This window comes from Rhinatrema bivittatum, chromosome 4 (assembly GCF_901001135.1).
Source record: "Rhinatrema bivittatum chromosome 4, aRhiBiv1.1, whole genome shotgun sequence".
Taxonomy (NCBI): domain Eukaryota; kingdom Metazoa; phylum Chordata; class Amphibia; order Gymnophiona; family Rhinatrematidae; genus Rhinatrema; species Rhinatrema bivittatum.
In genome coordinates, this window is record NC_042618.1 from 170,145,794 (window position 1) to 170,171,382 (window position 25,589).

General features: G+C 44.9%; 1 protein-coding gene across 2 annotated transcripts in view; it reads left to right on the forward strand.

Moving 5' to 3' along the window:
- The window catches only part of PVALEF (parvalbumin like EF-hand containing), a 37,899-nt gene extending 18,581 nt beyond the window's left edge, over positions 1 to 19,318 (forward strand). For both annotated transcript variants that reach the window (XM_029599209.1, XM_029599210.1), the window contains exons 2-5: positions 9,039 to 9,152; positions 10,325 to 10,460; positions 16,724 to 16,839; positions 18,223 to 19,318. In XM_029599209.1, coding sequence (XP_029455069.1) covers positions 9,047 to 9,152; positions 10,325 to 10,460; positions 16,724 to 16,839; positions 18,223 to 18,266 — 402 coding nt within the window. In that variant the 5' untranslated portion in view covers positions 9,039 to 9,046 and the 3' untranslated portion in view covers positions 18,267 to 19,318. The remainder of the gene's footprint in view (positions 1 to 9,038; positions 9,153 to 10,324; positions 10,461 to 16,723; positions 16,840 to 18,222) is intronic.
- The last annotated feature ends 6,271 nt before the right edge of the window (positions 19,319 to 25,589 follow it).

Genomic DNA, 25,589 nt, shown 5'->3' on the forward strand with positions numbered 1-25,589 from the left:
AAGATCTTATTGATGATATATGTTGATTTCCATATTATGTAATTTGTTCATACTTTTAATATTTGCAATTATTGCTAATACAATTAGTCCTCCAATTTTCATATTATTAACTGAAAGTATGAGAGGATATCATTTACCTTTGTGTTCATGTATTCTTTAAGATAATTTTAGTTTAGTTTATCCATAGCGGTGCAAACTGAGTTTTGGGTCTTTAGGGTTTTGGCATTGGAGCCAAGTTCAGGTGCTTTGTAAATATTTATCAGGCTTTGCAGATAATGATGTTTCTGCATTAAGGCTTTTGTGTTTTGTTTTTATTTAATTTTGTTATGTATTGTGGCTATGTTGTGAATGCTTTGTTGTCACCCGCTGAGTTTTGTAGATCAGCAGGTTACAAATTTTTAAAATAAATAAGTAAATAAAATAATGGTAAAATAAGGGTTATTATTCATTACCAAGTTTGGATAAAATCTGGCAGCACTAATTGGTGTGACATACCAATAATATGGATAAGAAGGCAGTCAATTGTTAATGACACTCACTTCTTTTTTTGAAGTAACATAGAAAAAAATATTCCAGTTGGCTTAAATCTTATTTTATGTAACATAAAATCTTGGGAAGTGAACAAATATGTTTTGTTATCATTGTTAAATGTGACATCCATAATATCAAATGAAACACTTATGCTAACTCACTTTCACATAAATTAGGTATCATTTTAACTATACAAGTTGTTATTACTCTGCAAGAGATAATAATAAACTGTTCTGATGATGTATGGCTACTCTAATCTCTTTTGCCTTTTCATGAAATGGCACATGTGGCCAAAGAGAAAACAATGTTTTTCATAAGGTCTGGCCCAGAGGAAGAAACATTTATACAAAACTGTATTATGTGTATGCATCATAATATTTCATCAAGTATCAAAGTTCCACAATAGACTGCCAACAGACTGAGACCCCCTTTGTGCAATTGCAAATGGATCAGCAATATTATTTGGTAATAGTGGACAGAAGCTTATCTAATATTGCTGTGACAGTGACAAAGGTATTGTTCAAGGAATATATTCTTTGCTGAAACGTACCTGTGTATAGACAATAACCAAAGACTTAAATTTCCTAATAAGGTAATGGAAGAAGGGATCACTGCAATGACTTCACTAGCCAAATCAGGCTGACTAAAACTGTAAAAGAAATTGGATTACCCCGACCAATGGTGCTAAAAATGGTTTTGTTTGGTATTAAGAGTACTGCAGCTTCTGGTAATGTAATGTGGTGGGCTCAGTAAGCAGCAAGCAGACCGAGCTCCGGCCGCCACCCGTGCTCAATCCCCCGCCATCGCTAACCCTCTGACATTTTTTTATCTGCTTCTGAGCAACAGATCACCGCGGAAAACCAGAGGCAGCTCTGATGGTGCAATCCAGGCTCCTATGGCTACCCGCACCGTGAAAAAAGATAAAGACAAGGCCAAGGCCCAGACACCAAAATGGCTGCTGCACCCCCTGGCGCACACAATCACCCGGAGGAATCACTGGAGGTCAAGATCTTTCATGCTGTGGTAACCGCCCTTGATATGTGCTTACATCAAATCTCTGAACAGATTGCAGAGATTTGGGTGTCGCTCAGCGAATTCGATTCCCAGGTTGAATGGGTGGAGGGCCGTTTGGTACTCATGGACGATGACCCTGGGGCCTTAGAAAGATGGGTGGGAGAGCTCAAAAAAGCTGCACAAATCAGGGACGATAAGATTGATGATTTAGAGAACCAGTTTAGGCGAAATAACCTGCGGTTCGTTGGTTTTTCAGAGAACATCGCAGAAATGGAACTCCCTCACATTTTGGAGACATGGCTGTTGAGCGTTGTCTCTACGTTGGTGCCCTCTCCCGGAGGCCTTCTTGAATGAGCACATAGACTGGGCCGGAAAATCAAGGGAGATTCCGAGCAGCAACCGCTTGTTGTTATTGCTCGCTTCTTAAACCTTGCTCATAAAACCGTAATCCTGCAGCACTATTGAAAGATCAGAGAACTTTTTCACGAAAACAAAAAAATACTCATGTTCCAGGATTTCTCCCCATGGGTCACCATTCAACGCAAGGAACTCAACAGCATTTGCTCAGAACTAATTACCAAAAAGATCCGCTTTGCCTTAATGTACTCCACAAAATTGAGGATCTCACATCAAGGTATTACAAGGATTTTTGACTCTGCCATTGAAGCAAGAGACTATGTCAAAGACCTATCTGGGGCTGATCAAGCTGAATCCACATGAATCATCGGTGCAGGACTTGTTGTCGTGGTAAATGGCTCTAGGACCAAGTCTCTACGCCTTAATCAAATACTGATGAATGTGCCCCTTCTGGCTGATTTTTTGATTTTCAACAGCATCAGGTTATTGAACTGCCAGATGGTGCATGGTGTCTCAGTTGGAACCTAAGGACTTCGAGACTTTCCCCTATCCTCAGGACATTTTACATTTTTTCCAATATGGGTTTTCTTATTATGTCTTTGAGGACCATCTGGTATTCCTACCGCTATGGAGGCGGTGGGGTGGCGGCCGAACACATTGTCCATCAACGTGACTTCTATCCCTCTCCAGGGCATACTTACTTGTGACGTGGAAGCTATGGGGATTTAACACCCTGTAATCATGAAGGTTTTTTTCAGTTTATACACTGCTATTTGCTAAATGTCAGGGAAACAGGGCTGGGGGAGGGGGGATGGGGGGGATACAGACCAATGGGTACTCAGGTATTTTCTACTGGTTTGTTCATTTTGGGGAACCCAGAATATTACTCGAGAGTGGTCACTCTTTGCGGGGATGGGCCACCTTCCTTGAGCCTTGAACCTTGGTGGAACACATTATGGTGATACATGGAATGTGGCTAGCCTGGGCACTCCAGTGAAAAGGAAAAAAGTGCTTGCGAGGTTAAACAGACTAAGGTGGTTTTTCTTCAAAAGACTCACTTTTTACAGGAGGAAGTATTAAAATTAAAAAAGAAATGGGTAGCGCAAGTTTTTTTTTGCCTCTGGCACCTCAAAGAGTCGGGGAGTGGCAATTCTCATTCATAGGTCTATCTCTTTTTGGGTCCAGGAGACTACCGCGGACCCTTAAGGGAGATACTTAATCCTGCTAGGGTCTTTGATGAGGTCTCATACAATTTTAGATTCAGCTTATGCCCCCAATTCATATGACCACTCCTTTTTTACCAGCTTACTTTCACATATTTCTAAACTGGGTGACTATCCCATTGTACTAGGGGGGGACTTAAATTTTGCTGTAGACCCCACACTCGACAGGCAACCCCCGAGAGGAGGTCATCATATCAGTGAGCACAAGGGCCCAAGTTTTTTATGTAAACACCTGAAGCCTTTGGACCTGTGGAGAACATTTCATCCAGGGGAACGAGACTTCACCCCACTTGACGAGGGCCCACCCTACACGGTCTCGGATAGATTATATACTGGTCTCAGAAACGTTATTTTCCTGTTTCCAGAATGCCACAATTGAAACTTTGTCTATCTCTGACCACTGTCTGGTCGTGGGAGTACTTGGGGTATATGAAATCCACACCCAGGGCCAATGGCAGCTGCCGCCCCATTTAACCACAGATCCAGAATTCCTGGCATTTCTACAGAAGAAATGGCAAGAATTTATGCATTTCAATGCACAGCATAGTGACCACCCTGTGCTTTTATAGGAAATGGCGAAAACTGTTCTTCGAGGGGACATTATAAATTACGCAAGCTATAAAAAAAAGAAATTGGATGCAGATATTATTGCCCTGGAAAAGCAGATGAGAGCTCTTAAATGTACTCTGAATTTTAAATGGGATGATATAGTACTCCAACAGTATAAGGCGATTCAAGTGGCACTTAATGACCTTTTACACACCAGGGCTACTAGAACCTTGAGGTATAAACGATATAACTTTTTTCATTTTGGAAATAAGGCTGGGAACCTCTTGGCACACCTATTAAAATCTCAGGACCCCTCCAAATTTAATGCAAATCTCCAGACACCTCAGGGGACGATAAAATCAACTTCATAGGACATAGCACACATTTTTTCAGATTACTACCACCGTTTATACTCAATGGATATTGTCAATGAAGGGGCCATTGATGAGTTTCTACAATCTATTTCTCTACCAGAACTGACTGAAGATCTCCACTTTAAGTTAAATCGTCCCATAGGAGTAGAAGAGGTATCAGAGGCTATTGCTTTACTCTCTGATAACAAAGCCCCAGGCCCTGATGGCATGACTGCGATTTTTTAAATAAATCTTTACTGCCTGAACTGGCCCCCATGCTTAGGTTATTGTTTGAGGATATGACAAGAGAGGGTGTCATGCCACCCACCATGAGAGCTGCTACTATAGTAGTTCTGCCTAAAGATGGGAGGGAACCCCTGCAACCCTCATCATATAGACCTATCTCATTATTCCACCTTAGCATGGAGATATTAAAATTTATGCAAAAATTATAGCTAATAGACTAAAACCCATTATTCCATTGGTAATATCTCCTGACCAAGTGGGGATCATACATGGGAGACGATCTATGGTTAATCTTCATAAAGTAGAAGCTGCGCTTGAAAATTGTCATATCTTATCTCTCCCGGAGCCCTTGATAGTGACATGTGACGTGGAGAAGGCTTTCAAAAGATGAGATTTACAGGGAAAATCTATGAGTGTATCACCCATCGGCGAGGGTTTTGGTCAATGGCATAATATCAGAGGAATTTCACTTGGAAAGGGGCACCCGTCAGGGATGTCCCCTTTCTCCCCTTTTGTTCATTTTGACAGTGGAGCCCCTTGTGAGTAAATTAAAATCCACCCCAGGAGTTTTGGGTATTCCCATGAGGACCCAACACTATAAAACACTCCTTTTTGCTGATGATATTCTGCTCCTTTTATCCCATGCAAGAACAGCTCTACCAGCGGCCCTACACATATTTCTGGAATATCAGTCACTCTCTGGGTTCAAACTGAATTTGGTTAAGACTGAGGCCCTTGACCTTCTGGGTACCCTTCGAGATTCTTGGCCTGCTTTCCCGGTGAAATGGGCAGACTCCACGATCAAGTACTTAGGTATCCATATCTACCCGGACCCAGGAAATTGGTACATACTCAATATCCCTCCCACCATGGAGAAACTGACTCGAAAACTAGTCAGTTGGCAATCTCTGCCGCTATTCCTACAGGGGTGCATAGCAGTAATAAAAATGATAATTGCTCCAAAATTACTATATCTATTACTAATGCTCCCCTTTTTTCTCCTTGCCAAAGACTACTGAACTTTATAGAAAGCTATACGGCTTTTTCTCTGGAAGGGAAAGAAAGCTCGGCTTTCATATACCACTTTGACTGCTCCTAAGTCGTAGGGTGGGGGGGGGGGGGGGTTTGGACTACCCAACTTTATGGTATACCCCTGGGCAGCCAATCTTTGTTTTTTTGGGAGACTGGTTTCACGCAACTTCAGAATATACAGATGCTAATCTAGTGGCTGCTATTTGTGCCCCCTTGGACCCTAATTTTATTCTCCATGTTGTACCACATGCCCTATAGGGCCCCCAGATGCGTCATGGTTTGGTGAGAACTCTCAGGTGGGTGTGGGGGGTAACCAGCAAATTGTTAAATCTACCTACTCATGTTTCTCCACATTATCCCTTGAACGGCCCCTCACAGGACTCTCTGCATCTTCTTCCTGGGAAACATACATTTGGAGTATCTTCCAACTGGGTTCTCAAAAATTTCTTAGATCCGTCTACGGGGACCCTCTATTCCTTTGCCCAATGTCAAGAAAAATTGGGATTTCAACCAAACCATTTTTTAATATATGGCTATCTAAGGACTTCCTATCTTCCCATTATGAAAGGGGTAGACGGTGCAATTGACAACTCGCTTTATTCAGGATTGTTTAAGTATTTTGCTGCTAAAGTAGGTACTTTATCATGTTTGTATGCCTTCTGTTGCAGTCCCAGTTGCTAGGCTAGCGACCGGGTCCTTACTGCGCCTCTCCCGCGCCGAGCCGCGTCGGGACCCGCTGTGGTCCAAGCCTGCTAGGCCGCGTTGCAGCGGCATCTCCACGAGGGAAATGCCGCTGAGGCCCAATCCTGACTCCGCCCCCGCCATGGAATGCGCGTACGCGCGAAGGAGAGCTCTTTAAAGGTCCAGCACCCGAAGTGCTGGACAGCCCCCAAAGTGACGTCAGACGCCAGCAGAGTATTTAAGTCGGCATCTGCCTCCACAGAACTGCCTTGCAACGAGGTCTCTCCATGTGAGTGTCTAGTTGCATTCCCGCTGTTCCTGAATCCGCTCCTGCTGCTCCTGAATCCGCTCCTGCTGTTCCTGCTCCAGTCCTAGGTTTAATTCTCTGGTTCCTGACTCCGGTCTGCTCCTGACTTCCCATGTCCGCCGCCCGCCTCGACTTCTGGATCGTCCCATCATCTCTCCACTTCTTCGCTGCCGTCACCTAAGTCCCAGCAGTCCTGGTCCTCACGGGCTCCTCCTGGGGGGACCCTGGACTTCCAGGGTGAAGTTCCATCTCTCCACTTCTTTGCAGCAATCCCCTAAGTCCCAGCGGTCCGGATCCTCACGGGCTCCTCCTGGGGGGATCTCGGATCTCCAGGGCGAAGACGTCACTTGGCCTCCAGTCACAGTTCCGCCTCCCGACCTATCTTCTCCAGTGGAGCCTTGGTTCCGCCAGGCCGGCCCAAGGGTCCACTGTCCAGTCCGCAACAGCAACACCTTCTACAATTCTGCCCAAGTGCACCCTGTATACACAAACCTGCTCCCTAAGTGGAGACAGGATTGTAATGAAGACATTGATCTAGTTATGCTCAAAACCTGTTATTTGTCAATACCAAAGATAACCAACAATGTGGGGCTCTGAGAATTGCAGCAAAGAATCTTTCATAGAATTGTCTATTTCCCTGCAAGGGCAAAAAAAATGGGTGTTTGTTAACACATCTGACTCATGCCTTAAGTGTGGGAGCCCATTAGCTTCACTTATTCACTGTTTATGGACTTGTCTGGTTATCAAGGCTTTCTGGGAAACTATTCGAGACCTACTTTTGGTTCTCTTTGGTACTGAAATCAGATGGTCTTGTTAGTTTTGTATCCTCAACAATGATGTGGGCGAATCCATTGTGAACCTTGACAATATGTGGTTCATGTCTAAAGCATACCCTATTGCGAAAAAGTGCATTCTGTTACACTGGATAGAGCCTACCCCACCTACAGGAGACCTATGGTCAGCTTTAATGACTGAATTATATCAACTGGAATTTGATGTACCATAATTTTTCTCCTCGCAAATGGCACTTCTTCATGAAAATCTGATCTATTTATTATGAATCTTTACCACCTCCAATCAAAGTTCTTTCTTCTCTAGTCGACCAGTGAAGATTGCTGGATATATCCTCGTATTCAACATGGACTATACACTTGCCAAATACTTGAGTAATCCACATGAATAAGACTCCAGACACTACTGGAATAGATGTGCAAGGTAGAAAATTGGAGCCTCTGTGTTGTTCTGTTAATATTATACACCAGTTTGTTTGTAATTTTTGCTCTGCCTCAATAAAGATAAATGGGGAAAAAAAGAGTATTGCAGCTTATCCAATAAAACAGGACTTGGACCTCCAAGGAATTTGGCGCCCAAACTGGTTTTTGAAAGAAACTGATGTGTATAATAGTTATTTTTGCAATTACTTTAAATTTCTTTATTATCTTTTGCCTTGGCTGCCAATGTGCAATAACTCTTTGCCATAAGTCCACCAACAATTTTATAGTTTATACAATGGAATCAGCCCTATTTCCTGTTGTTAATGAACTTTCTCATCTCCACTCAAGGAAGAATCTCTCAGATGTTTTAAATTTTTATTATCCTCCTATATTCCTCCCCCCCTCCCCCTGAGGAAATAATATTCCAGATGTTACAAATCAACCTCAACTAACTTGAGATTAGTCCAGAGCTCTACCCCTAGGACAGATAAGAGTTCTAGCCTAACCCACTGCTCTGGGGGCTGGCCCTGCATAGGCCTCATCTAAGACACAGGGTAGATGACAACAGTATTGGAGCTTGGAGCATAATATTGTAATACTAAATATGCCAAAAGGGGAGAATATAAGGGTGCTTTGAAGGGTTTTCTGTGGCCATGAAGAAGCAGAAATATAATAAGATTGATCAGACTTGTGAATCTAATCAAGGCTAGTATTTCAAAGATCAGCATTAAGTTTCATTTCTACCTTCTGAGCTCAACTTACTAGAAATCATATGATTTACAAGAATGCAGTCTTATTAGCATATATGAGATAAGATAATAATACTAACCAATTCAGAAAATGTTATGCAATCAAACAAACTAACCCATTTATGTGTAGGTTTGGGGGAGGTGATGTATTTAACCGATTGTATTAGCTCAGGAAATCTGAGTTGGGGTTTATTCTGCATTGTTTAGTAAGCTACACTGCTCCTTATAAGATATCTTATAATATAAACTTGATTTATTTTTCTCACGCAGGCTGTTTATATTCAGTGTTTAAGTGCCCCCTACAGGATCATACCATACTGCTCTTATTACATATCCTAGGATAGTCCATGACTAGGTCCCAGCACACCATGGCAAAAACACATGTTTTCTCTTTAAAATAACCATTTTGCAACAATAGGACTATGGTTGAATTACTGAGAAACTTTCAGGCATTGCACCCTGACTCATTCAACCAACAACCACCATAGACTGCACTGCTTGTATGGTGATTAGTTACTCAACAGTTGAGATCCTCAGGTGATTGGTCACACAGCCATCCTCCCTTCTCTCCCTTCCTTTGACGATTTGCTTGGATCTAAATACAAATAGTTTCACTTGGTAACTTTACAGTTAATTTATTGGAGGTAAAGGAATCTGCATAGACTAGCCTGACAAGAAGGGAACCCATGGAGAAACCAAATGGAAATTAACCTTTTTATCTAGGTTAAACTGCAGGAGATCTTTAGTTGATCAATATTTATTTTATTTTTTTCTCCTACTAGGCAACAAGATGGCAGATGAATTTAACTTTCAAGTGAAGAAGGTGGCGCTGGCCATGGGAACTTCATTAACGGACAAGGACATTGATCTCATGCCTGTTGAAATGAGGCATCACGGTAAGGGTTCTCTGCGTCCATCTCCTAACTGTACTGAAAAGGGGGGGGGGGGGGGGGGGGGAGAAGGGAAGCACTACAGTGAAAGTCTTTGTTCTGGTTCTACTCAAGGAGAAGAAAGAATAGAAATTAATAAAAAAAAAAAAGGGGTACAAAATTATAATCCCACTCCATTCGTCCTTTCTTTTAGGAAGATTTCTATAGAAGAACCACTCACGTCTCCTCTCCCTACGGTGTCAGCATTGTGCTGAGCACCAGATCCTGAATCTAAATCCACGCCCTGTTTTTGATTCATTTTAAAAAGTGCAAAAGAAAAGGCATGAAGGAAATTCTGATTATAGACCTGCTGGGACATTTTGAACAGAGAAGGCAAATAACTGCAGAGCTGCTTGGACAACCCCCCCCCCCCCCAAAAAAAAACAAAAAACCTGCCGCTGGAACCCAAACCAATTCTGCACCGGCATTAGTGGAGTAGGGTTCTGCAGTGTTAGCCCATAATTACTCATCATGAAATAGTTTGGTGGGGGGAGGTGTGAAACCAGAAAATCTGACTGGCCATCAGCGTTCCTGATTTATTCTGACATTGGATGAAGTGAACCTTTCTAAAGGCTGGAAAAGAGAGCGCTACCATTAAGTTACCCACTGCTTAGAGATCTTCAGTGTCTCTCTGTGCCTGGTACAGCTGTTTCAGAAAGCAGTAAGGGATTCCAGGGATGGGCTTTGTTAGGGATCACTCCTTGAGGAAGAGGGCATCGAAGGTGCTCCTTATGGCCCCTAACCTCTTATCCTCCATCGTGCCCCCCCATCTCATCCCATCCCAGGAATGACAGGCAGCACACAGCACAATTTTGTTCCTGCTAGGTAACAACAGGCTTTTAAATAATAAGCACACGTTTTGCAACCCCAGATTCACACCAGTTTTGTAACCATCTAATTAGAAACAATGTTTTAATGAAACCCTGGAAAGGAAACAAAGAAGCACAAAATTCATGGAAAGTTTGAAACAAACTTTGTGGCCCCCAAAGTGCCACAGTATTCTAAAATAACGTGCGGTCCCCAGTTTACCAAAATGTGGGTAATTTGTTCATCCCTGTGAACATCTGCTGTCTCCCACACTTTTTCTCTGGCGGGTCCCTAATTTCTGCCTCTCCCTCTCTCTCTCTAACTCATTGCAGCTTCTTTCAATTACAACAAGTTCTTTGAGTACATGCAGAAGTTCCACACCTCTGGCCAGTCAGAGGAAAACATCCGGAAAGCCTTCCAGATGCTGGACAAAGATAACAGCGGATACATCGAGTGGAATGAGATAAAGTAAGTAATGTTCCCGGCAGATACACGTGCACATACAGGCATAGACATACCAAGTATGTGGAAATATATTTGAAAAAAGTGTCAGAAAACAATCTATAGGTGAGACCTTTGTACTGGAGCAACTCAGTGAAATCTGTGACTAGTACTAGGGGCTGAGGTGAGGTGACAGAGACAGCAATTACAGGGAAGTTAGCCAAAGAAAGGTATCATGTCTGCTCAACTGCTTTGTTGGTGTTCTATTTGCATGTATGGTGCAAGGATGCAAATAGCTTTGTAAATATATACAAACATGCACTCCAAGAACACAAGAAGCCTTGCACAGGTACAGTATATGCATTCTGCTCACACATACACACACACAGATAGGTATACATGCTTTTACTTACTCTTTCTGAGGCAGGGAGTGAACTAAGAAGGAAGGGAAGGTGGGGGTGTAGGATGGACAGTAGGTGAAGGCAGCTGCCTTTCACAGGTTGGGCCAGCTATTCATTTCTCTTAGGTCTCAAGCGAAAGGCTTTTGAAAAGATTTTAGGGTTTACCCGAGTTCCTGGTTGACTTCTGTGCACATTACAAGCTCAGCATACTAGGAAATCCCCCCTCAGACATTGGAGATAATATGTTTTTGGTTGACAATGTGACAATGACTGTGGAGGTAAAGATCAAAAGAAAACAAATCTTTATTCTCTTCCTGCTCTACATCATGACAGAAGGATGGCTGTGGTTATTTATTTATTATATACCAACATTTGATCTGAGATCTAATTCAGGTACTGTAGGTATTTCCCTATCCCCACAGGGCTTACAATCTAAGTTTTGTACCTGAGGCAATGGAGAGTAAATTGACTTGCCCAAGGTCACAAGGAGCAATAGCAGGACTCAAACTGTGGTCTCCTGGTACTTAGCCCACAGCTCTAACCACTAGGCTATTCCTCCTCCCTGATTAGGCTGGGTTGGTTAGGTTTAGTAGCGTAGAGTTAGACTGGTTTGGGTATGGGCATAAATTAGGGTATATTGGCTTGACTAGAGTTGGATTGTACTATTTTGTTGAAATTCTTTTCATCATATAATCCCAGGCAGCAGTCTGCATCTCCTTCTGAAGCCCCTCAGAAACTGTGATACATCAATTCAGTTGATGCATGAGAAAATCTCTAGGTTCCCTTGAGATTATTAGAACAATTTGCAGAGACTTTAAAAATTCAGGCAATGTCTAGAATTATCGAATTATTGGGTGTTACTGATAATCCGGGGGACATGGTCAAGACAGGATTTTTAGATTAGATGGACCACTGATTTGATGCAGCTTGGCCATTCTTATTGTAGGAGGTTGTGGGAGGAAAGGATACATTGTGGTTGAACTACAATAACAACCATAAAAACTGATCTGCATACCATTGCTCAGGAATATGTGTACAAGTGATCACCCAGCTTCAGCCATATGCTGGTCAGATGAAAGGTCCATCAAACCCAGCATCCTGTCTCTGACAGTGGCCAATATGGGTCAGAACTACCCAATAGGATCCCACAGAATAGATAATTCTTTTCTTGGTGAACAGATCTTAAAGAATCGCTGTTACACTCTTTTGTAATGTAGCTGGGAAAAAAAACTAGTGGTCATCCCTTTAAGATCAGTTCCAGTTCTGTGAGAAGCTCCCAGGGTATCCCTCTCAGCTGAATCACTTTGGGTGACACAGAAGAACGCAAATGGTAGCACTTGTACGTATTAGTTTCCTGGCCTGACTTGAGTGATAAAATACCTCAAGTCAGCAATGTGCCGTAACACAGCACTAGCCCCTGGGGGTACACTGGCAATGCTCTCTCAGATGAAGTGCTTTATATAGCTTTGCTCAGGCAAATACCAATGAAATAAAATCTACTTTGACAGCTGAGAGTAGGGAGTGAAGTCAAAACCTCTCCATTAGTATCTGAGCAGGCTGTTACCAGGCGCTGATGGATTAAATTTATAAAACATTCATGCCACATTCTGAAGAGGAAAGAGTCCCTGAGAAGAACCCATATATCCCAGAATGGGCAGAGTCCCTGAGAAGGGCCATTACATCCTGGAATGGACAGATCCATTAAGCAGGGCAGATACATCCTGGAGTGGTTAGAGTCCCTGAGAAGCACCAATAGGCTGTCTTCTTTTGTTTGTGCTCTGGAAGGATAAAGACCATGGATATGTTTCATTCCTTCTCACAATGATTTGGTTCCTTTCATCTTTTAAGAGACTTGTAGTAAAAGTCCAGCCAAGGACAGGGAAATACTGTTAAATGTAGAAAGTGCGTAATTTGAGATTTATTTATTTTATTTATTAAAGGCTTTTATATACCGACTTTCTTGATACAAATCAAATCAACTCGGTTTACATCGAACTAAGCAGTAACTATAACCAACCAGTCAACCAGAAACAATTTAGAGGAGCATAAAGTTACATTATAACAAGGATGCCTTAACTGGGAGAAGGAAAAAAAGAGAGGGAGAACGAAAATAAATTACTATATACAATGGAATATGAGAGGGAGGCGGAGAGCCGACCTCATGATGACTTGAGAATACAGTTAGAATTTGTTTATTTACATGAGTGATGGAATAGTTGTAAATCAGGCTGTTGGGCTATTGGCGGGGAAGGCTCGGGAGAACAGCCAAGTCTTTAGTTTCTTTTTGAAAGTTTGTAGGCAAGTTTTCTGCCTGAGGTCCGGAGGCATGGCATTCCAGATGGAGGGACCTGTGATAGAGAATGTCCTGTCTCTGATATTTGAATTTTGATTGGAGGAACATGTAAGGATCCCTTGTAGGCATCCCTTAAGGGTCTGGCCGTCGAGTGCAATTTGAGAGGGTGCAAAAGATCAAGTGGGGTTTGTTGGTGAATATTTTTGTGGATAATTGTTAGTGATTTATGGAGAATCCTGAAGTTCACTGGGAGCCAGTGAAGATCTTTTAGAATGGGGGAGATATGAGCTCTCCGATTAGTATTCGTTAAAATTCTCGCCGCAGCATTTTGGAGCAGCTGGAGTGGTTTTATAGTAGAAGCTGGTAGACCTTGCAAGATGGAATTGCAGTAGTCAATCACAACCCCATCATCTCTTTCCCTTATACCCACTTCCAAAGCCTCTTTGACTTCTCACTCTCCCTCTTTCACTTCCTCCCACCAACAAACCCCTCAATCACTCTGGTTCTTACCCCCCAGGTACCCCACAGTCAACATGGTTCACCCACGAACCCCTCACCTTGGTTTACTCCATCCTCCTAAATCCCTCACTCACCCTGGTTCACAACCCCTCCACACAAACCCCTCAATCACTCTGGTTCTTACCCCCCAGGTACACCACAGTCAACATGGTTCACCCACGAACCCCTCACCTTGGTTTACTCCATCCTCCTAAATCCCTCATTCACCCTCATTCACCCTGGTTCACCCCCTCCTCCCTCCCCTTCCCACAAACCCCTCACCACAGGTCACTGCCTCCCAATCCCCACTTCACTTAGTCACTCCCCCACTTCCCCTGGTTCATTCACTTCCCCCTTCTGATCACTCTCTGTCTTTCACATCCTCCCCCCACCTGATACCCTCCCCCTGGTTCTCTCCCCCACACATGAATGCCTCACTCACTCTGGTTCCCCCAAGAACCCCTCAGTCATCTTGGTTTACTCCCCGCTCCCAAATCCCTCACTCACCCTGGTTCACTACCCATCCCACAAACCACTCATGTACCCTGTCTCACTCCCACTCCCCACTCCCCAGCCCCAGTTCACTCATTCCCCCACTTTATCTGGTTCATTAACTTCATCATCACTCTTTCACTTCCTTCCTGTTGCAACCATCCCTTCCCGATGGCTTCACTCCGCCTACCTTTCTTTCTTTGCACCTCCTCTCGCTATGGATGGACGCCTGACTGCTGCGGCGTCTGCCTGCCGTCCTCTCCGGCGTCCCCAGACCGGCTTGGGCGCTGCCTCCTGCCATGCTCCGTCTGTACCTTAGGGTGCGCGCGCCGTGCAGCCCTCACTCTTATTTCCTACTTGGTGCGAACCTCAGGTGCGTCCCCCTGTGTTGACGTCACGCTGCCCGGATATTTAAAGCCTACATTGTTTGCTAGCCTTTGAGTTAGCAAGGGATTTCCTACGGATGAGATTCGCTCTCCGTACCCAGCTACTCTGCCTCCAATCTACTATTGGACTCGTAACGCTAACGGGGTACCCGCTCCTCGGGGGCCTCACTTACTTTTCAGGTCTCTATCAGGAAACCGGTACTCGCTCCTAGAGGGCCCATGTTCCCTGACTCGCTGCCTGCTCCTACCTTCTCTTCTGCCTGGAACCAGGTACTCGCTCCTCGAGGGCCTGCCTCCGTTCCAGGCCTGGTGCCATCTCCTACGTGGAACCGCTGTCAGGCCGATGCAGTAAAAATCACCACGCTCCTGTGCACGCGATTCAGAAACAAAAATTATTCAAATTAGGGCCCGCGGTAAAAAGAGGCGTTAGGGACATTAGCGCGTCCCTAGCTTTTCTTTTTTGACAGGAGCGGCGGCTGTCAGCGAGTTTGACAGCCGACGCTCAATTTTGCCGGCGTTGGTTCTCAAACCCACTGACAGGCACGGGTTTGGAAACCGGACGCCGGAAAAATTGAGCATCCTTCTTCCGACCCGCGGGCTGCGGGCCGATTTTAAATTTTATTTTTTTAATTATTTTTAACTTTTGGGACCTCCGACTTAATATCGCCATTGAGGGTGCACAGAAAAGCAGTTTTTACTGCTTTTCTGTATACTTTCCCGGTGCTGGCAGAAATTAATGCCTACCTTTGGGTAGGCGCTAATTTCTGAAAGTAAAATGTGTGGCTTTGCTGTGCATTTTGCTTTCTGTCTCGCGCGGGAATGACTAATAGGGCCATCAACATACATTTGCGCTCTGCCGGAGCACACTGTACTGTATCGGCCTGTGTGTGAGTACATCTCCTTCAAGCCTCTCAGTTCTCTTTCCACTACAGCACTGCTACCGGAGGAGTCGCTGTTCAAGCGCCTGAGGGATACTAGCCCAGCCGGGCTACTTCAACTACTCATCACTGCCAACTCTGGTGGCTACACCACATTGTTTAATAAAAGATCAATCTCTGTGTTTGTGTGTCCTCAGCTGAGCCTGACCTGTGGTCCCTCACGGGACTCCCCCCCGTGGGCGTGGTCAGCTGCCACAGTGTCCAAGGTTCCACCCAAACCTCACTAATTATAACACTTCCCCTACCTGATTCCCTCCCCATGGTTGCCTCCCGCATCCATGAACCCCTCCCTCAGCCTGGCTCCCTTCTCTCTCCCCCGACAAATCCTCACTCTGGTTCACTACCCCCAAACCACTCATTAACCCTGGTTCACTCCCTCACCTTCATCCCACAAACCTCTCACATACCCCATTTCACTCCCCATACCCAATTCACTCACTCACTCCACTTCCCCTAGTTCACTCACTCTCCTCCACCCTGATCATTTTGTTTTCTTCCCCCCATCCCACAATTCCCGGGTCACTCTCTCCCCCCCCCCCCTCCGGACCCCCTCACTCACTGGCTTCTATCAGCCAAACAGGAGGAGGTGGAGGAGGATGGTGGCCTTGCAGTGTCTCGGTGCATCCCGCCTCCTCCTTGCTAGGCCCCCAGCGTTATGCTACCACAGGCTTCAAAGGTCTCTGCAGGAGAGGAAGGAGGATGCGCTGGAGGCACTGCAAGGCCACCATCCTCCTCCACCTCCAATTTGGCTGATAGGAGCCTGTGAGTGAGGGGGAAGGAGAGACATTTGCGCTGTCCATTGCCACCAATATGTTTCTTCTGGGGCAGGCAGGCAGGAGAGGGTTAATGCGTCATCCACTGCCACCAGTGTTTCTCTTCCGGGGCAGGTGGGTGGGTGAGGGTAAATGCGACGTTCTGCTGCCACCAATGCTTTGGGACTTGGAGGGTCCCTGGTCTCCCTCAGCGGTTTGCCCAGAATTGGTCAATTCTGCAGCCAGGGCCGAATTTTGTGGCTCTTGCCATAGCTGCACAATCACAGGAGACCGGAGGCCCTGGCAGCGAGTGGATTGGACAGTTCTGAGAGAGAAAGACGGTGGAGCTGGAGAGTACAGTAAGAGAGAGTCAGAGCTCGAGTTCCATACAAAGAGAGAGGGGTGGAGCTTGATAGTACAAGGAGGGAGGAGCTGGAGCTCAATTTGCATATCATCTATGTGGGCAACTTTCCTCTTTATAGATAGGTGGCCTGCCTACCTACCTAACACAGTGCTCTTTCCTTTACCAGATATATACTGTCTATAATTCCTGGCACTACTCCAGTGGTTCCCCTCTCAGACGAGGAAGCTGAGGCTGTGATCCAAGCAGCAGATACAGATGGAGATGGAAGGATTGACTTCAGAGGTATGAAGCTTCCCATATATATGGGACAATTCTGTGGATGTTATTAGTGTGGACAGAAGGAAGACACTTCCCATGTCTGTTCTTATTGTATTATTGTAGATTATGTATGCTGTTATTGCACACCACTGAAAATTTTGGATCATGGGGTTTATACATTTTAAAAAATAAGTAAATAAAATAAAATGTAAATTACAAATAGAAAATTAATTCTTTGCTGGTTGTGATATTGCTTATAGGACCAACATAGGAATATTTTACAAAATGTTATAGGACATGATCCTTTCTTAAGATTATACAATGAAAACTGTTGGGGAAATCTCCTGTCCATTAAAGAGACTGGGGGGGGGGGGGGGGTCTGTAAAGCTCAGCACTACACCTTTTTTGTTGATCCTATGAAAGGCATCACATTCTACAAATATTCCAGTATTTTTCAGGACAAATGCTGCTGCTAGAATTCTGGCTATCAAGAGTTTAGCATAGGGGTAGGCAACTCCGGTACTGGAGTGCCACAAACAGGTCTGGATTTCAGGATATCCACAATATGTGTGAGGTATATCTGCATGCACTGCCTTCATCGTATGCAAATATATCTCAGGGGCAGTTCAAGGCAATCTGCTGCCTGAGGTGAAGGCTAAGATGGTGCCCCCCGCCCCCCATAAGCTCCCTCTCTCTGGCACCCACACGAAAGCACCCTCACACATGCTCTCTCTCACACATTCCCAAGCACCCTCACACATGCTCTCTCTCACACATCCCCAAGCACCCTCACACATGCTCTCTCACAACCCCCCAGACTCGCAATCTCTCTCTCTCTCTCTCACACACACACACACACACACACACAAGCAAGCTGCCTCTCTCTCTCACATGGGGCCTCTTCTCTTTCTTCAGCCGCCACTGGCCTGAGCTCTAGCGGTGGCCCCCAGCCATTCTCCATTCTTTGGCAAACTGAGCTCCAGCGGCAACCCCCAGCAGCCACGGAAGGGGCAGGCAGGGTGAGGCGGATGCCACAGCGGGTATTTTTTGCCGCCTCAATATTCTGCTGCCTGAAGCGGCCACCTCACCCTGTCTCATTATAGAACCGCCCCTGAAAACCAGATCAGTTTGTGGCACTCCAAGAGTTGCCTACCCCTGGCCTAGCACATAGGAGACCTTTGCGATCAGACCAGGCTGGCCAACAGAGACTTGAAATGATTGGTGCAGTTGCACTTTGAAGCCAGCGGTAACACCACAGTCTCTAACACAGCTGCATTTCAGCTCTGCAAGCTTCTGTCAGCTGGCACCACCGTGGCCGCAGAAAGGTTTTACTTACCACGACTGCAGAAATTCTGTATATTGCTTCCTCTCTGTTTATTCCTTTCGTTTTGTGTTTATTTTTGATAGAGTTCTCTGACATGGTCAAAAAGGAGACAGTACTGAAGAAGTAAGGAAGAGAGGGCTGGCAGGGGCAAAGAAGCCACCAAGCTCCTCTCCACATCTGGCTGTCACAGGAATGTGGGCTTTAGTAGGACTTTTTGCGAAATACTGTTCTTACTCTGCATATCTCACCCCCCAGTCCAGCACTTTTGACAGACATAAACACAAATCCTCAGTAGAAGCATAGTGCAGTCTTTGTTGTGGATACACGTTTTTGGCTGGATGGGCCAGGGAGCAGGCTGTTACATTTGAAGCCATTTGGGACCGATGGATGATTTGTTGGAATAAAGAAAGTGAAAAAAAAAAAAGTTTGCAAAAGAGATTTGGGTGACATCTGGAGAGGAGTAATCATAATATAAGCAAGGTACAAAGCAGGTCAGGCAGATATACATCCCTTCTTTCCCCATTTCCTAGAACAAAATTCTGTTTGAGTGCTTGGTAGGACATAGCCCAGCTACAGGTGTGGTGTGCACCCCTGCTTGATCCTGGGGGGGGGGGGGGGCTGCTTTCGTTCCAATACTATGGAGGGAGCAACGATCCCATCTCCTTCTCCCAGAAGTGCTATGTATGCTTCAAAGGCGGCCAAAAATTGCCATGGAAACAGTCTCATTTTCATGAAAATTAAAATACTTGAAAAAACAAAACAAAAAAAAACAAACCCCAACCCCAAAACCTGCTTATTTTGTTCTAGGTCTTTTCTGCTTTTTGTCGTGGGGCTTTGACTCTAATTTTGAAACATACACACACTCACGCTGGCCGTGTGACTGGCGCCTGGCCGAACAGTGCTACTGGTTGCAAACGTCATCTGCTAATTCCGCCATGCTTGTGTGTGCATCTTCCACCCAAACCCACGGCACTGCCTCGTGCAGGTCCTCCCATTCGCAAGGGCAAGGGAAGGGCTTTCTCTGAAAGTTCCCGGGGTCCCCTTTCCTTCTTGTTTCTGTTTTACACACTTTAGGAGTTTTTATAAGTAATTTTATGAATGTTTACCAAGAATTTGATTTGCACTGGATTATATTTCCTCTACATGGTAAAACATCAGAATAAATACTTTACCCTTTTTTTTTCTCTTTTGTATTTATAATTGTGATGTTAAATGCAGTGTGTGTGTGTTTGTGCTGTGTGTTCTGTAGCAGAGCAGTGCATGCGGGTGTATAAAGCTTGCACCGTTGCTGCCTGTTCTATACCTGTTTGGTGTGTACGTGTTGGGGAACTTGCACTGCTGCCGCCCATACTTTACCTCTTCTGTGTTGTGTTGTGCGTATGTGTAGCTTGCATTGCAGTTGCCTATTCTGTCCTGTTCAGTGCAAGTGAGGGAAGGTTGCATTGCTGCTGTCCATGTTGGACCTGTACTGCCTTGTGGCAGTGTGTGTGTGTGTATATGACAGAGTAAATGATGGCAGATAAGGACCAATATGGCTCATTCCAGTCTGCTCAGCAGCATTTGTCTACTTTAGGTAGATATGTGTACAAATTCCCATATGGAACCAACATCCACGTTCCCTTCCTCTATGTCCCTCATTCAACCTTTCAGAGTCCACCACTGCCTTCTAGGGTTGTAACTGCTGCTCCATGCAGCTTACCCCAGTGCTTTGGAATTCAAAAGGGTGTGGGGCAAACACAGAGGATCCCTAGTGGCTAGAGAAGAGAAATAAAGAAATGGGGCAAACTCTGCTACATCTAAAGTTAATATTTTTGCATGGGGCGAAAGTTACTATCCTAAGCAACATGTTGGGAAGACTGTATGGACCATTCTGGTCTTTATGTGCCATCAGTACCTATGGTACTGTAATCATACCACTGCTGGCATTTCAACAAAATTGCCTAATTCAGAATGGTTCAGGAGAACCAAAAAACAATTTAATTTTTTCCGAAATTTCGGCAAAAATTCATTTGTGGTTTAGTGCGCACTAACGTGGCTAACTCTTGATAGTGCGCACTAACGTGGCAGAGTTAGTGCGCCCTAACTCCCATTAGGGCGCACTAAACTGAAAATCGGGGCCCCCGAAAAAAACCCCCCCAAACCGTGGGAAAAACAAAATTCCCGTGGGAGGGGGGGGGGCCCCGAAACAAAGCCCGACACGAAATTCAATCCTGAAGCACATCTCTAATCTTTACTATGATTTCCATGCATTTAGAGGTTACTAATAATGCAGACGTCCCTTTAAGAATTTATTAAAGTTTGCAGAAACCTCGGGGGGGGGGGGGGGGGGAGAAGGTGGCAAGGTCTCCTAGTGATCAGGACTGGTGCTAGCTTTTTTGCTGCCCTGTATAAACAGTTATAGTGCTGCTCCCCTCCCCCTCCCGTTCATTCAGTCTCTGTCCCAGGCCCACCAAAAAGAACCAAGCTCCCTCCAGCAATACAAACTTTAAAAATGACATCTCCCCCCCAACCCCTGAGTTTTCACCTCCTCCCCCAGAACCCCTGGCCCGTGCAAGGGTATTAGGTGACCTAGTCCCCCCAACCCCCTGGCCCTCTCCACATACAGTTAAGAATTATACATTTATAATACATGAGAAAGAGAAAAGTACAGTATTCTAAGGTAAAAATATCACTTACATTATATTTACATGCACTGCTGTTGTTCCAACCAGAAATCTCTGCAAAAAAAGACACTTGAAACCCATATGGTATTAGGCCTTATTGTAAAACTTGTTGGGTGTGGGCTTGACCCTCAGAATGCCATGAGTAAACTGAATTACAGTTACAATATAATAAGACTCCCATACCAAAACAGCACTAAATGCCAGTACTCAAACAGTATCAACCCTACCTATGAAAGGGCAACACTGCAAATATTATTCCACACTCAAAAACACCAATTCATTTCCTATTTGGAGAATACCTAATCTTAGTCAGAAATGCAGAACACAAGCAGTACCTCACCAAATACAGAATAAAACAACCATAAAGTCTAAATAGAAACATACAGGCAAAAACTGAACTAGAAACTGCAACAAGCCAGACCCTCTATGCAGTGCAACCATGGAAAAACAGATCCATCATCATTCATTAAACATCAAACAATAAAATCAAGAAATATAATAAATACATAATAATAAAAAACTACTAATAAAATATTTCAAAAATAGTAATTGAAAAGAAGATCAAATAATTAAAAACTCATCTATAAGTTGTTTAGATTTCCCAAACACCAATAAAATATTTCAAAACAGTAGACAATACTACCCGAAAAATAAAACTAATAAGGATAAAAGATTTGTGCTCTCCATACCTGTGAACTTTTGATTTCCAGTCACCCTGAGATTGTTGTGGATTAGTGGGATTGGGGTACAAAGTGTCTCTCCTCTCTTTATTATATATCCATATACACAAACCTATACTTTTATATGCTCACACACATACTTCCTCTTTCACACACACCTGGGTGTCTCCAGCTCTTCTTTGGTTGGGATCTGCCAGTAGTCCTGGGCCTCCTATTCACTTTGGCTACTGGCAGGTTGGGATCCACCGACAGACCCATTTTCTCTCAAACACACCCCTCCCCCCAGGCAGGATTCCTTGTTAACACACACACACACACACACACACACGTACTCTCAGGCAGGTGCCCATGCTCTCTCTCTCTCTTTCACATACACACACAACTCAGGCAGGCTCCCATGCTCTCTCTCACACACACATAACCCAGGTAGGCTCCCTTGCTCTCACACACACAACCTAGGCAGGATACAATGCTTTCACATGCTTAACCCAAGCAGGCACTAATACTCTCACACACACAACCCAGGCAGACTCCAATGCTCTCTGATACACACACACAACCAGGCAGGCTCCCATTCTCTCTCACACACACAAGTAAGACAGGCTCCCATGCTCTCACACAGATGCATATACACTCACCAGCAGCTTCACTGGTGCCTGTCTTATTCCTCCATTGCTGCTGGTGCCTCCTCAATGAATACACAGGAAGAAATGAAGATGCCTGTGTGACTGCTGATGGACCCCATTCCGCCGACGGCAAAGAAAAGAAGAAACCCGTGAGGCCACCAGTGAACCCCATCCCACTGGCGGTGAGGAAAAGAAGAGGCCCATGAGGTCACCAGTGTACCCCATCCCACTTGCGGTGAAAAAAAAGAAGAGGACCATGCACAATCTGACCAGGAGCAGGAGGGAATCCATTCAGCTGCTTCTTCTCCTCTCTTTCTTCTCCATAGTATTAAAAACTTGCAGAGCTAGCATTTCTTTTATGCTGTTCCCGGTCAAATCGTGCACAGATCTCTTTTTTTTTTTTTGCCACCAGTGGAATGGGGTCTACAAGTGGCTCCTTTCTTTCTTCTTTTTTGGACCACTGCTTGCCCCCTCCCAGGTATGCCACCCTGTGCAATTGCATGGTTTGCACACCTGCTAGCATTGGGCCTGCTAATGACTGCTCAGTTGGAGCTCAGAGGGTAGTGCTGCAGTGGATCTCTCAAGCTGATACAGTTTGAGAAGGGAAAGGATCCTATTTTGATAGCAAAGATTGCAGCTGTGACCTGGGATTTTGAAGGGAAGATCTGCAAGGAGATGAAGTTACCATCCTCCAGCTAGAGTTTGAAAGTCTGTAAGGATTTTCACTGAAGATGCACGGTATGATCTGGCCATTACAAAGACACTTGCATCATATTAAAACTAAACCACAATCAATGTTGCTTGCGGACACACAGAGTTGAGCAATTCTCTAACTTTATTTTCTGCTCAAACACTTTGTTAATCAGAGTTGCCTGCAATTTATATTTTCTTGATTTGTATACATCATGACATTGCAGGTAGCCCGTATTTACAGGTATGTATGTGTGTGTGTGTGTGTGTGTGTGTGCAAAGATTGAAAAACAATTTTTTTGCTGTTTCAGTAAAACATTTTGGGGCAGATTTTCAAAGGCTACGCGCATAACATACGTGTGTAACCTGAGAAAATCTGCCCCTGCGAGTGCTGAGCCTATTTTGCATAGGCTCGGCAGCGAGCACAAGCCCCGGGACGCGCGTATGTCCCGGGGTTTTCAAAAGTGGGCGGTCTGGGGGTGGGTCCGGGGGGGCACGACAGCGGTCCAGGGGCGTGTCCAGGGTCAGGGGCGGACGGCGGTCCGGGGGCGTGTCCTGAGCCCTCCTCCGTTCCGGCCGTGCACAAGATACGCCTGCCTATGGCAGGCATAAGAAATAAAACAAGGTTGGGGAGGGATTTAGGTAGGGCTGGGGGTTGGGTTAGCTAGGGGAAGGGAGGGGAAGGTGGGTAGGGCAGGAAAAAAAGTTCCCTCCAAGGCCGCTCCGATTTTGGAGCGGCCTTGGAGGGAACGGGGACAGACATCGGGGCTCCCCTCGGGCTCAGTGCGCACAAGGTGCACATGTGTGCACCCCCTTGCGCACGCTGAGCCTGGATTTTATAACATGCATGCGGCAGCGCGCGAATGTTATAAAATCGGGCGTAGATTTGTTCGCGCCGGGTTGTGCGAACAAATTTACGCCCGCGCATAAATTTTAAAATCTGCCCCTTTGTGGGTAATTTTCAAAAGATTTATGTACATAAACTACTACTACTACTGCTCTTCATGCTTCATGGAGCAGCTGGTACAAAGAACCAGAAGGAGGGGAAACTATTTTAGACCTAGTCCTTAGTGGAGCACATGATTTAGTGCGAGAGGTAACAGTGTTGGAGCCACTTGGCAATAGTGATCACAACATTATGAAATTTGACTTAACTGGAGGGAGTGTGAAAAGAAATGTACTATAACAGCATTTAATTTTCAAAAAGCTGACTATGATAAAATAAGAAAAATGGTTAGGAAAAAACTGAAAGGAGCAACTGCAAAGGTTAAGGGCCAGATTAAAAAAACTACGCCCGATTTTATAACATGTGCACGCATCCGCGCTCATGTTATAAAATCCAGGGTCGGCACGCACAAGGGGGTGCACAATTGTGCAACTTGCGCGCGGTGAGTCGCGCAGCCTTCCTCCGTTCCCTCTGAGGCCGCTCCGAAATCGGAGCAGCCTCGGAGGGAACTTTCCTTTCCCCCCCCCACCATCCCCTCCCTTCCCCTACCTAACCCGCCCCCCCAGCCCTACCTAAACCCCCCCCTTACCTTTGTCCTATAAGTTGCGCCTGCCTCCGGGCAGGCGTAGATTGCGCGCGCCGGCCAGCCGGCTGGCCCACAATCCCAGGCATAGCAGAAAATGGCCGCTGTGCCTGGAGGCTCCGGCCCTGCCCCTTCCCGCCCCTTTTTCAAAGCCCCGGGACATACGTGTGTCCCGGGGCTTATGCACGTCGCCGAGCTTATGCAAAATAGGCTCGGCGCGTGCAGGAGCGCGTAACCCTTTGAAAATCTGCCCCTAAGAGTTTAGCTCAGATTTAAAAATACCATCTTGGATGCCTAGAACAGAAGTATTCCATGAATTTGAAAAGATGGAAAGAAGGCTAAATGACTACCGGCAGGGTTGAAAGGTGAGGTGAGAGAGGCTATAATATCTAAAAGAACATCTTTCAAGAAATGGAAAAGGGATCCAAATGAAGAAAACAGGAAAAAGCATAAGCACTGGCAAGTCAGATGCAAAGCATTGATAAGGAAGGCAAAGAGAGAATTTGAAAAGAAGTTTGCTGTGAAAACAAAAATTCATAATAAAAACTTTTTCAGGTACATTCCAGGTAAAAAGCCTGTGAGGGAGTCGGAGCATTAGATGATCAAGGGGTAAAAGAAGAACTTAAGGGCAAAGCCATAGCAGAGAGACTAAATGAATTCTTTGCTTCAGTAGTCACTGAGGAAGATGTAAGAGATATATCCATGCCAGAAATGATATTCAAAGGTGATGATTCAGAGGAACTAAAACAAATCTCAGTGAACCTGGAAGATGTATTAGGACAAATTGACAAACTAAACAGTAGCAAACCACCTGGACCAGATGGTATACATTCCAGAGTGATGAAAGAACTGAGAAATAAAATTGTGGACTTGCTATTGGAAATTTGTAAACTATCAATAACATCATCTATGAGGAAAGACTAAAGAGGTTAGGACTTTTCAGCTTGGAGAAGAGACGACTGAGGGGGGATATGATAGAGGTGTTTAAAATCATGAGAGGTCTAGAACGGGTAGATGTGAATCGGTTATTTACTCTTTCGGATAGTAGAAAGACTAGGGGGCACTCCATGAAGTTAGCATGGGGCACATTTAAAACTAATCGGAGAAAGTTCTTTTTTACTCAACGCACAATTAAACTCTGGAATTTGTTGCCAGAGAATGTGGTTCGTGCAGTTAGTATAGCTGTGTTTAAAAAAGGATTGGATAAGTTCTTGGAGGAGAAGTCCATTACCTGCTATTAAGTTCACTTAGGGGTGGATTTT